This window comes from Nelumbo lutea, chromosome 5 (assembly GCF_056320005.1).
Source record: "Nelumbo lutea isolate HS-2025 chromosome 5, American lotus-T2T, whole genome shotgun sequence".
Classification (NCBI taxonomy): Eukaryota; Viridiplantae; Streptophyta; class Magnoliopsida; order Proteales; family Nelumbonaceae; genus Nelumbo; species Nelumbo lutea.
The window spans coordinates 40956567-40969207 of NC_142688.1; the positions used below are offsets into that span (position 1 = coordinate 40956567).

Here is a 12641-nt window from a genome sequence, read left to right on the forward strand (position 1 = left end):
TACATGAAGCAGGACAAAGTAAAACCCAAAACTAAATTAAATGGGAATTTACATTTTTTTCATTTGCACTCGCATGTATTTATACTAGTGCAAATAAAATTACATTGCAACCAAACACAGCAATACGGTTTCTTGGGCTAATTTGCTTCTGTTTTATAGATGGTAAACCAAACGTGTTTTTTATTTTTACTTTTTTGTTCTTTACCGATGGTCAGCTGATATCGCTAGAAAAGTTTTGTGTGGCGAACGAAAGATCCCCTAAAAAACTAAAACTGAGCAAAAAGTCATTAATACACTAGAAAATGCATTTTACTTGAAAAATATATAAAACAGTAAAACACCCTATGAAAAACTTTAGCTGTTTTTAAAAGGAGAGTTTGTGACCTGAATGAATCAAATAACATTGCATTTCTTTTATTTTTAGTAGGCCTATGCTTTTACATTCATTACCAAATACCAAATCTTATTCTGAGTTTTCCTCAACCCAAAACATCCAAACATAAAGCTTTCAGAATCAAAAGAGTTTGTTAAGGCAAAAGTCTCCTTCACCAATAAAATGGAAATCGAGTTGGAAAGTCCTAAAAGCCAAACTTACAAAGGCATTCTTCTCTGCTTAAGAAGTAGGTTCTTTAGAGATTTGAACTTTCTCCACTACAAAAGTATCTCTAACAAGTTAAAGTTGTTGCTTCATAAGGAAGAAAGTATGCAACCACACAGAGATTAGGCTAAGTCGAAGGTACTCTCTTCTGGAATTTTCTCTCTCTTTTCTTTTCTTTTTCTTTTTTAACACAAATGCATTACACAATTGGGATAGCCCTTCCCAAAAACCTCGAAACCAAAGCCCACCAATTTACAACCAGCCATAGATCTTACCATTGGGAATATAGCATCTAGCCCCACATTGGGAACATCTCCTATATATATATATATATGTTAAATTTATGGGAAGATGTTACCAATCTACAATTGGATTCCCATGCTTTCACAGTGTGTACAGAGCAGAGAATCCCATCGCAAATATTGATTACTCTATTCAGATGTAAAATAACTTTAAAAAATAATTCTTTTTGTTATCGTTGTTACATTTTTATTTAAACCAATAGCATTCAAACCGGATGGTTAGACCATTCAACCTGTGACCCAGTGACCAAAACGGTTTTGTTTCATCAAATATAACAACATTAAACAATTTTGGTAATAAAAGATGAAACTGAGCTTGTATCCCACAAATATGGATCTGAACAGTAGGGAGCCCAAGTATATTTCTTGTAGCTTACCTAAAAGAAAGATCAAATTATTGATAGGGACGTTTAGGTTGTTTTATTGTCTAAATGTCTAGTGGATCCCCAACATGGAATCAAATGGATGTCTTTGGCTTCAACACTATTCCTCACTATGAATCCACATATCGGTTCTTTTGATCCATATAGTTGAATTGATTTTGCCCATGGCCTGACAATGGACCCGATGCTTTGTTAGGCCAATAGAACCGCAAACAGTATCCAATTGTTTAAATTTGAATTAGATCCGTTTATAATTGACCCGATCCCATTCTTGGCCCAGCTAGAAAGTTGACCGAAATGAGCCCCCCAAAAAAAATCATTGCCCCGATCCCGTTGACAGGTCTATCTTGACCCTGTTGGCAAGAAATGGTTTCAATGTGACCCGAACAGAACAACCAGCACCTTTCTAGCGCACCCACATCCCATCCCACGTCCGTGAAATACAAGAACAAACTAGTAAATTTTCCTAATGAAAAACTTCATAAGAAATTCTACACTGTATTCCTTTCACATAAGAAAGCCAATTTTGAGTTTTGACCCATTAGTCTTGCCCAATTCTCCCAAGTACTTATTCCTGAGTGGGCCAACCTTCTTGACTCAAACCTGAAGAAGGTTCCAATGAACGAGCATGTTACTTTGGAATTTCCTTTTTTTTTTATTTTTTACTGGGAAATGAGTTGGATTTTCTTCTTTGATATGTATTAATAGATTAGTAGGCATCAGATTTAAACCCGGTAAAAATTGACCCAACCTATAGACCCGACCTGACCCGACCTGAAAAAAGCTGGTTAGGACTCCTTATCTAGTGACCCAAACTAGAAGACCGGCTGATGCAATCCAACTCGAAAACTTAGGTTGCATCATGGGTTACCTATTTTTAAATCAACATTTTCAAACTGGTGTTAACTAGACAGTTGAACCACATGATTAAATGTATATTTTGATAAAAAAAAATATTGATTTAATCAAAGATCAACTGATTGAACCATTGACCCATCTGACTTGTGGATAAACCCAAACCTGAATATTTAAAATTAAGATCTGTCTTTGGTGGCTTGAGAAGTGAGAACACCTTATCCGACCCGAACCCGATCCGATTGAAAAGGTCTTCTAAAAAATTGGTAAATGGGCCAGTGCATCTTTGACGGGTTAGCCCAAGGTTTCCCAACAAGGGACCCACAACACATTCCCATCTCAGAGGAAAGAAGGAATAGTTATAAAGTTGCCTCTGCCCATGGCTCACTTTAATTTATGTACTAAGGATCCCCTTAAAACAATTAAAAAGTTCAATCAGAAATCCTTAATCAACAAGTAAGGGCCCACCATCTATAGAGAGAGAGAATCCAAAATAACAGATCTCTACTCAATTTATTCAATTCTTTTGCCTCCCCAGTCCTCCTCCATTTAATAAAATCTCTACTCAATTTATTCAATTGATATGTATTCAATTCTGTTGACTCAAGCATGTCTGGGTCTTTCGTTGGTTTTAACGACTGTAATAGATAAATAGATCTTATTGCAGTCTTGGACTTGTTTCTTGTTGCCTTGTACGAAGGAGTGGAGCGATTTTGTTGCTACCCATCTTGAGAAATGAGGTTCGGAGCAAAGATGGAGACGAAAGGAAGTACGATGTCGTTCTTGGTCGTATCGGTGCTGGTTTTGTCTGCGATGTTTCAAGATTGTTCTGCAGCATTCAATTTGCTCAACTGGAAGAAGCCATCAGCGTCATCGAGCGCCAAGCGTGACACCAAAAGTGCTCCCTCCTCCGTTGTGCTTCCGGTTCGTGGAAATGTGTATCCTGAAGGGTACGTTTTGAAAAGATTAATTGGTGGTTTATAGATTTGTAGATAATTATTTGATTTTTAATATCTAGGAAAATATTGAATTGCAGTTCATCAGTTTCCATTTGTCCTTGTTCCATTGGTTTTCCCCCAAAATTCTTGTATTTGTTTTGCTGGTTGATTCTTGAATTGATTTGGGTGTCTGCAATTTGGAAACTTGTTTTGATTTTTTGTTTTAATTTCTTTCAAATTTTAGTACCCGTTTCAGAATCCGGTTTCTGACTCGTTTTCTTTTATAAATCCCACTACCTATTTTAGCTGAATTTGATTTTGTTTCCTATGTTTGATTTTCAAATTTCAGAACTCATTTTATCTTTTGAAACTCGAGGACCTTTCTTTTCCATTTCTTCCAAAATTCCATCCCTTAAATTTGTTTGCATCTCTAACTTTCAAGATTTTCGTTTCCATTCAATTTTATTCCTTCGTAGATTATTCAAAATTTGTCTAACTTTTAAGAAATTTTCCTTGCACGTTCAAATGAACAGCTTATTTTGAAATTTGATCATCTTCCCTTCCAGTTGCTTTGAAGAGGATTCGACAACCTATTTCTTGTCTGTCCTGTGTTGTTTGACGACCCCTTACTATAAACTATTACTCGATCATATATTTATCTTGCCATTTAATTTCTGAAAGCTCCCTGCATTGCAGTTTCACCTGCTGTATGGCCTCTATACAATAAAATCTTGTTCAAGTATTTTTCTCTTTTCTTCCAGTTCCAGTTTATCTTGATACAGAACACTGAGATTTTTCAGTTTTTTCATTTCCTACTTCCACAACCAGTGCCCTCTTCTGTCTTGCAGGTTGTACTATGTTACCCTTTACATTGGACAGCAACCCAAGCCTTACTACCTTGATATTGACACTGGCAGCGATCTCACATGGCTCCAATGCGATGCTCCCTGTGTTAGCTGCTCTCAGGTAAATCCTTAGAGATTAAACAGACATATATACAAATTGCTACTCTTTCTAATATTTCTTTTGGCAGGTACCCCATCCTCTGTACCGACCCAAAAACAATTTAGTTTATTGTCAGGATCCCATCTGCGCCTCCCTCAATCACCCTGGAAACCACAAACGTGAGAGACCAAAAGATCAATGTGACTATGACATTGAGTATGCTGATCACGGTTCCTCACTTGGCGTCCTCGTCAAGGATGAATTCTCGCTGCGTGTTACCAATGGATCTCTTCTTAAACCCCATTTGGTTTTTGGGTGCAATACTTCATATACTCCTTTGATCTGAGTTATTCATTGTCTTTCTTTTCTTTCAAATTTTCATGATATTAAGTATTGTTAGCTTCTTGTTTATAGATGTGGGTATGATCAGGAGTTCTCTACTGTATCATCTTTACCTACGGATGGAGTGCTTGGACTTGGTAACAGCAAATCTAGCATTATATCTCAGCTCAGTGATCAAGGTTTAACAAGAAATGTGGTTGGCCACTGTTTTGATGGACAAGGTGGAGGGTTTTTATTCTTTGGTGATGATCTTGTCCCACCTTCTGGAGTAGTTTGGACACCAATGTCACGCAATCCCTTGAAGTAAGCAATCCATAACCCCCCCCCCAAACATATAAACAGTTTTGGGTATCGAGTCCAATTCCATGTTTCTTATAATGGAATTCTCTTCTTACTTAGCAAATACTACTCGCCGGGACCTGCCGATCTGATTTTTGGAGGGCAGCATACTGGTGTCAAGGGTCTGATGACAGTTTTTGACAGTGGGAGCTCCTACACTTACTTCGATTCCAAGTTTTACCAAACTTTCATTTCTTTAGTGAGTTGAAAATCAATGGGACAGGAATGCCCTATTCTTTTATTATTTGCTTATTAATTGATATTATACAAAAATCAATTGATGCCATTATGTTGCCAGGTGAGGAAGGATTTAACTGGAAAACCATTAAAAGAAGCACGGGATGACCAAACACTCCCAATATGTTGGAAAGGCACAAAACCGTTTAAATCTATACGTGATGTGAAGGAACACTTTAAGCCATTGACACTAAGCTTTTCAAATGGCAAGAATGCTCGACTGGAAATACTCCCCGAGTCTTATTTGATTATCAGTGTAAGCACTTTGTAAACTTATCATCATCATCATCATCTTAGAGAGGTGGGGAGAGAAGCACCTGAAAATTTAACCACAAAATCTCACTTGACGTTTCTTTCTGTTTCAGTCTCATGGCAATGCCTGCTTAGGAATTTTGAATGGTACTGAAATAGGATTTCAGGATATCAATATTATTGGTGGTAATTCTCCAAGAACCAAAAGGCAATAGTTTTTTCTTTTTCTATAAATGGATTATCATTCTTTCTTTTGATGCGCTCTTTACAGATACTTTGCTGCGTGACAAAATAGTGATTTATGACAATGAGAAAAGGCAGATTGGATGGATAGCTACATATTGCAATAGACTCCCCAAGTCTGGAACGGACTCTTTTTCATTTTCTTCCTTTTATAATGACTGTACATAAAGGGTATCTCACTAGACAACTCTTTTCTCTGTTTTTTCAACAGTGAAGATCGTGGTGACAAAGCCTCTCATCCTTATGGTAGTGACTTCAGTATCTTATCAGATCAGTATCCTGCAGTTTATTCTTTTGGAGATGATGCTGTATAGCAGAACAGGATTTACTGAGAAAAAACAATATAATTTTTTGTCTTTTGTTTTTCATTTATGGGAGGCAAGGGAAATGACAATTGATGTATACCACCTTAACAATTAAAAGGAAAAATGATATAGGAGTTTGTTACAATAAAAATACATGTTTCAGTTCTTTTGAGTAGTTGTTACAAGGGGAAACATCTACATCCTCCTCCCTACAAAAGAATAAGAAATTTAATTGATTGGAAATGGATCAAAAATGGTTGTACAAAACCCTGCACAAAGATCATCATATTCTTTTCTTTTTAGCAAGATCATCATACAATGGACTCCATGTCTATGCTATAATATATAAAGCAAGGTTGTCAATGTCACCCTTGCTCTCCTTTCTCCCTCCTCTATTCACTCTTCCCAGCTATCCCATTAAACAAGTTAGCAGGGATATTTTCTCTTTTTCTTTGGAAAGTCAATGCCAATAGTTACCTAAGACTCGATGTGTGGCAAATTAGGAAATTGAGAAGCAGTTTCCTATGGACTCCCTATCTTCTTAATCCACAATTCCTTATTTTCAGAAAAATAATTGTTATGGACTCTTTCTCTCTCTTCCTAAACCGAATCCTCTCTCAAAAATCATTGTTTTTTTAAGGAAACAAGAATGAGACCGAATCAAGGTTCAAAATTTCACAACGGGCTGTATCGATCGATACGTATCGTTCCGACAAGAACTTGATACATGAAACGTGTAGAAATCATTTGTTCCGTTTCTTTTTGTATGTACCACACCAATATAGGCCCGAAACAGTCCGATATAGATATACTTAGATTTTTTTCAAGTGCCCCTCATTCATTAATCTCTTTAATCACGTCTATATTTAATTCTAACTTTTCTTTCACTAATTCTATATTTAATCTCTTATTAATTCCACTAATTAATGATACTCTCTCATTAATTCCACTAATTAGTGATCCTGTCTCATTAATATCGTTTTGTTGGTATAAAAACTACAAACTTTAAACAATGGCAAATTTTGAACCTTAGTCACTAGGTCTTAACAACTATAAGTCACCACTGAGCCACACCCATTTGTTTGTTATGGTCATATGCATTATTATTTTTGCGTAGTTTTTCTCTTTTCTTAATGGATATTTATTAATAAAATCTAGAATTAATTATTAAAATTTATATACTAATAAATATTAATATAAATTGATGTACACACATAACATTTATATTAGTTATTTGAAAATTGATGTATACACATTCATATTTTAGTTTTTTTTTTGTTTTCTTAAATTTTATTTATTCCATCATTTTTCAACAGTTATTAATTGTAATTATTTACAATTAAATGATTTTAAATATGAATTTTTACATTTAAATAACTTATTTACAATTATTTAAAACTTATAATTATTATTACTAATATATTTTTAGGATACATTTGAATTTTCTAATATATTTATACATATCTTAATTTTTAATTTTTCGTCCATATTTATGCACATCCAAAGTGTATCCCAATACATCTTTTAAAATTGTCTTTCCAATACACCTTGCATTTTTGATACTTTAAACCTTGGACCGAATCATCTCTTGTTCATAAAGAAGATTCTTTTAAAATCGTTGTGGAAATGGCATATTGTCAAGTTCATTTCCTTTGAATGGAGAGAGAAGAGGAGGACAAAGTAGCTCAGCCTCTATTATTGATGTAGATGTTGCCAAGGCAGTCTAAACTAAGAGGGGTGAATTGGGTACTAAAAATATTTCCCCAACTAATGTCGTCCAAAACCGATAAATGCAAATTTGATGGAATGAAAGGTTGTGTACGTGTGTGCTAATCAATGTCAATGCAAATAACAAAACAATCAAATAAGTAAAGATGAACAAATAAAGAAAGTGATTGTAGAAAGTAAAGCATACAAGGGTTTTTATGAAGGTTTAGCTAAACCCTGGCTTATGTTCTCTCAAGCATTGTCCTAAAAATTCCACTAAAACCATGCAAACTTTCAAGTGCTAGTGAAATCTTACAATTAGTAGGACTTCTAGGTGTCTATAAGTCTTGACTCAATTGAACTTCTAGGTGTCAATTAAACTTGAATAGTTGGCTTATGGGTGCCAACTAAACCTTCAATGGTGTTCAATCTTGAACACGCAAATACAACAAATATAGCAATGTAATGCATAAATATAAAGCAAATGCCTCTATAATAGGTTGATAAGAGAAAATACAAAGCAAGCTAGATCAGATGCAAGAGTATACATAGAACTATAGGCTCAAACACTTGAAGAGATTAAAAAAAAATCTCAATGAGAAACAATTAAAGCCAAAGTCTACTCAATTGTTCTCACTATGGAATTGGCTAAGCTCAAAAATATTTTATTCACCAAGAACTCTTACTCGCAAATGCTTTCTTTCAATTATCATAATTTTCGTTGATTAAGTTCTTGAGTTTTTCATTCCAAAACCACCGATTTGTAGTGGTAGATAACATATAATCATAATAGATGATGCAGCACGATCCGGGCACTCCTACCTGGCTATTGACTGGCTCCTATCTAGCAACGGACAGCACCTGAAAAGAAGAAGGTGAAGGATTATCGGGGGATTTGCCCGGCGGAAATACTCCGAAGCTTAAGTTAGAACGTTGGGGGAGAAAGTAAAGAGTGTAAAGAGGCTAAGAGTGCAGGTCGCGCTAGATCACTGAGTTCTCAAGATTAGCTCGAGAGCAAGTAAGATGACTCAAAATCAGATTCGATTAGAGATCCCTCCCCTTCGACTAAGGAGCTTTTATAGGGGCATTCTTATCAAATCGGGCATAACTGCTACTGGGCTTCTGTCGTAGCCATTGCCTGCCAGGGCTACGCAGGTGACCGTTGTAGGGTACTACTCAATTGGATGGGTGACACGTCCCGGGAGGATAGGCACGCCACCATCTGTCGAGAGACGTGGGTACAGTCTGTCGAATGGGCAAGAACTACGCCGTCAGTCAAGAGACGTGGCATGGTCTGGCGGGTACGGTCTTGTCAGATAGAAGCTTCCTGAGAGCCCCGCGTTGCTTAGTCGCGACCTACCCTATTGCGCAACGAGCTATGTTGTTGCAAGCTACTTTGTAGCAAGCTCCCACTTCGAGGTGACCCTCATCGAGATTGTCTTTGGGGCAGTCTTTCTGCCTAAGTGTTGGAGCGAGCTGGTTACCCTAGCTCGCGAGTTGGGATAGTCTTGGAGTATTCCCTTTCAGTAGCTCGGGGGACCTCGAGCTCGCGTTGTAGCGAGCTCCCCCTATAGCGAGCTATGACGTAGTGAGTTGTCTTGCAGGCTCGTTACTTAGTCGCAGTCAGGTTATGGTGCTGAGTTGTTGCTCGTGTTGAGTCAGGTCCATGTGTCATTGTCTCAAGGGGGCGGATCAAATCATCCTCCATCAATTGCCCCCCACTCCTCGGGCTAAGAGTACTACCTTAGCATGAGGAGTTCATGAAGTGTGATAGGTGGATTTGACCGAAGTTCAAACTTGATTGACTACTCATATTAAATGCGTGCATAGAAGTCAAGGGATTTCTGACGTTTCAAATGCCGAGAAACGCATCGAAGTGGCTCTTAACTCTGGATGTCGTGCAGCTGTCATTACCTCAATCATGGGAGATGTGCAACTAGTCACATTTCAGTTTCAGAAAACGTGCAGTCAACTTGACTGTGAACCGTCAAATCTGTCTCAATCTGGGCCGTTGATCTAGGGGCACAGTGGCTATAAATAGGAGGGCCCCCAGGCCTCATTTTCTTTCACACTAACTTGTTGTCTTCAGATTTTGAGGTCATGCATCCATCTAGTCTGCCTGAGCTCTTCTGTTCACACCGTTTCATCTTTCTAGTGAGTCTTATTCATTCTGTCAATCATGTCTAGGTATCCGTACCACGTTTATCCCTGGAATGGTGACCAGGACGATGACGCCCCCTCGAGCTCAGTGAGAGCTTGGGAGTAGGCTCCGGAGGCTCTAGAGGCCTCCGACGATGTGGCTTCTACTTCTCGGGGCAGAGAGCCCGACACCTTCGGTCCCTCCTCTATGATGATGGAGAGACTCAGATCTCTAGTCCGCTACTTTCACCTTCCTAGGGACCTCGCCTACAATCTCCCCACTGGTAACTTTCCCTGGGAGCATGGTCCCAATGACGTAGTAATTTTCCAGGAACAGCTCAAGGCTGGCCTACGTCTTCCCCTGCACCCCCTAATAGTGGAGGTATTGAATCATTTTAATGTTACCATTGACCAGCTCCATCCCAACGCCATCTGGAATGTAGTTGGGACCATTTCCCTGTGCTATGAGTATTGTCTCCCCCTTGATCTTGATATTTTTTCTTCCATTTTCTGCATTAAGAATGCCACTCCTGGAGTGCCTCCGGAAAGGCATTCGTATTACTTTTCTCCTCGTTGCGGCTTTAAGCTTCTGCATGACCTACCGAACAAGGTTTTCGCCAGGAAGCGGGACTATTTTGTGGTCCGTAACCCCAAGGGGTGGCCCTTCCCAACCTCTTGGAGGGGCGCCGTCCAGGACCCCGGGGTTGAGTTGGACTCTGAAACTCGGAAAATGCTGATGTCCTGGGCAGTTGTAGGTCTTCTCTGTTCAGACTACTTGATCGAGGAGAAGCTCGCGCAGGCCAGCCTGAGTCTGGGTAGGTTGCCTTTTAGGTCGTGTAGTGCCTTGTAAAAATTATCATATGTGTATACATATATTTTCTTTTTTATTGGACTAATACCTTGTGGTTTTTTTGCAGCCATCATGTTTAGTGTTGACGCGCGCTGCCTTCTTTCTAGCAACCAGAAGCGTAAGGTGAAGATGTCATGTCCTGACCGTACTCCCACTTCTAGGGGCACTGAGTTTGAGTCTACTGAGCCAAACTTTGTTTCTCCACCGCCTGAAGTTCCACTGGCCCTGTCTGAAGGAGGTGTCGGAGAAGGTGGCCTCAAGAAGGGCGAGCTCCCGAGGCAAGGGGTGATTCCTCCTGGTCTTTCCCGCCCATTCCCCTACCCGTTCTTTCCGGTGGGGGACTGGGAGGGTGTCAATGACTACCTCGTGGTTGGGCGGAAGAGCCAAAGGGTGATCTACCACGAGGAGGTCACTAAGTGGGGGGAGATGGAGCCCAGGTCGCTCGCCGCACTCGCCGCCTCTCACTGTATGGTGGTAAGTGGTCCTTCCTCTTTTCTTCTCGTTCTTTCTTTTCTTTTGTTGTTTTCTTACCTTAGTCCCTTGTTTGGCAAGTGAACTCCGCCATCCACGCCATGGCCCTCCAGACCAACATCCACTCTGGCGGCGCTCGTAATCAGAGGGTCCTCGTCCAGAAGCTCCAAGGTGAGCTCGACTAGGCCCAAGGTGAGCTCCTTCAGACTTGCAAGGGGAGCGAGGCTCAAGAGCTACTCACCCATGACCAGGAGGCGCAGATCACTAGGCTTTCTGAGGAGAGCGCGCGCTATAGGGAGGAGTCATCGAGGGTGGCAGCAGAGAGATAGCTCCTTTGCCAGCAGGTTTGAAACTTAGAGTCTAGACTTCTGGACCGAACTCGGAACTTCGACACCATGGTGGAGGCCGAGCGGGCTAAGGCAGTCTGGGACTTCAAGGACTCCCACTAGTATCACGACCTCCAAGTGGAGTATGGCTCGAGCTCGTACAGTTCCAGATTCAAGCTCTGTCGCTGGTTGGTCCAAAAGAAGTTCTCTGGACTTAACCTTGATGGCATCACAATGAAGGGTCTGGCTCTCGAGACGGCGGACCAGGCAGAGAAGGAGGAGCCTGACTCCCCAGAGGACGAGAACAAGGTGGAGGAGGTGGACCCTTGAGGCTGGCAGCTCTGTTTTTTCTAACTAACTTCTGGTGGTTCCCGGGTGCTAGAACCCGGTTTTCAAAAATCTTCTTCTTGGGCAGTTGTGCCCTTTTTTACTTCTTGTTGAACTTTCCTAAGCTTTTTTAGCTCAGTTTTTATTTATCCATTAGTAATGAAATTTTTCTTTTTCTGCTAAGTATGGTGTGCTCTTTTATTTTTTGCCAAAGCGATCTCATCACTCGAGCTATTAGAGCTACATACCCGAAATAGGTTTTCTCGGTAATTACTACCCCGAGCTATCCCTTAGTGTTTTGAGGCATTTTTTATAGTATACCGTGAAGCAGTTACCATGTATGCCTGAACTGTATGTTTGTACGTTGTACCTTATCCGGTCCAACCGATGTATTGAGAAGAACTATGCTTCGTAAGGTTCAGACCCGAACTACTTACGCCTCTGATACTTCATACTTTGCCTTTGTTGGCAAAGCGGCTAAGTATTTCATCGTGTCGAGGTCTTGGTTAGCTCGGTGTTTTAGCCCTTAGGCTGAGGGGGTGACTTATAGTCTACCCTTGGAGTTTGTCCATGCCATGGAGGCGACTGGGTCTCATTGCGCCGAGGTTGTGTTAGCTCAACATTTTGGCCCTTAGGCTCTAAGAGTGACGCATGGTCTACTCAGTAGTTTGCCCATGCCATAGAGGCGATTGGGTCTTATTGCGTCGAGGTCGTGTTAGCTCGGCAATTCGGCCCTTAGGCTCTGGGAGTGACTCGTGGTCTACTTAATAGTTATAGGTAATACTGCCTTAAGTTGACAATATTCCATGCCCGAGGTACTTGTTTCCCTTCAAGGGTTTCGAGCTCGTGTGTTCTTTCCCCGAGCAACCGTTTCACTCGGTAGGGTCCTTACCAATTTATTTCGAGCTTGCCAACGCCGGGCTCAAGCACCATAACTTTACGAAGGACTAGGTCGCCGATGCGGATGTTCCGCTTCTTGACCCTGGCGTTATAGTACCGAGCTACTCTTTGCTGGTAAACTGTAGTCCCGATATATGTGAGGTCCATTACCTCGTTGAGTAGGTCGAGGTTGGTACGTAGCT

The 12641-nt window shown here is 40.3% G+C and overlaps 1 protein-coding gene across 1 annotated transcript; it reads left to right on the plus strand.

Annotated features, from left to right (window-relative positions):
* Nucleotides 1-2544: 2544 nt before the first annotated feature.
* Nucleotides 2545-5890, plus strand: LOC148851936 (aspartic proteinase Asp1-like). Its single transcript, XM_088947807.1, has 9 exons — nucleotides 2545-3088; nucleotides 3925-4042; nucleotides 4110-4336; nucleotides 4436-4666; nucleotides 4763-4901; nucleotides 5001-5195; nucleotides 5305-5377; nucleotides 5463-5550; nucleotides 5646-5890. The coding sequence occupies exons 1-9, from the start codon at nucleotides 2874-2876 to the stop codon at nucleotides 5746-5748; spliced, it is 1389 nt and encodes a 462-aa protein (XP_088803933.1). The 5' UTR covers nucleotides 2545-2873; the 3' UTR covers nucleotides 5749-5890.
* The last annotated feature ends 6751 nt before the right edge of the window (nucleotides 5891-12641 follow it).

Excerpts from the sequence above, each read along its gene's own strand:
- LOC148851936 (XM_088947807.1), top strand. The coding sequence starts at position 2,874 with ATGAGGTTCGGAGCAAAGATGGAGACGAAAGGAAGTACGATGTCGTTC. Across the intron at positions 4,043-4,109 it reads CCTGTGTTAGCTGCTCTCAG|GTACCCCATCCTCTGTACCG; the intron begins GTAAATCCTTAG and ends TTCTTTTGGCAG. Across the intron at positions 4,667-4,762 it reads ATGTCACGCAATCCCTTGAA|CAAATACTACTCGCCGGGAC; the intron begins GTAAGCAATCCA and ends CTTCTTACTTAG.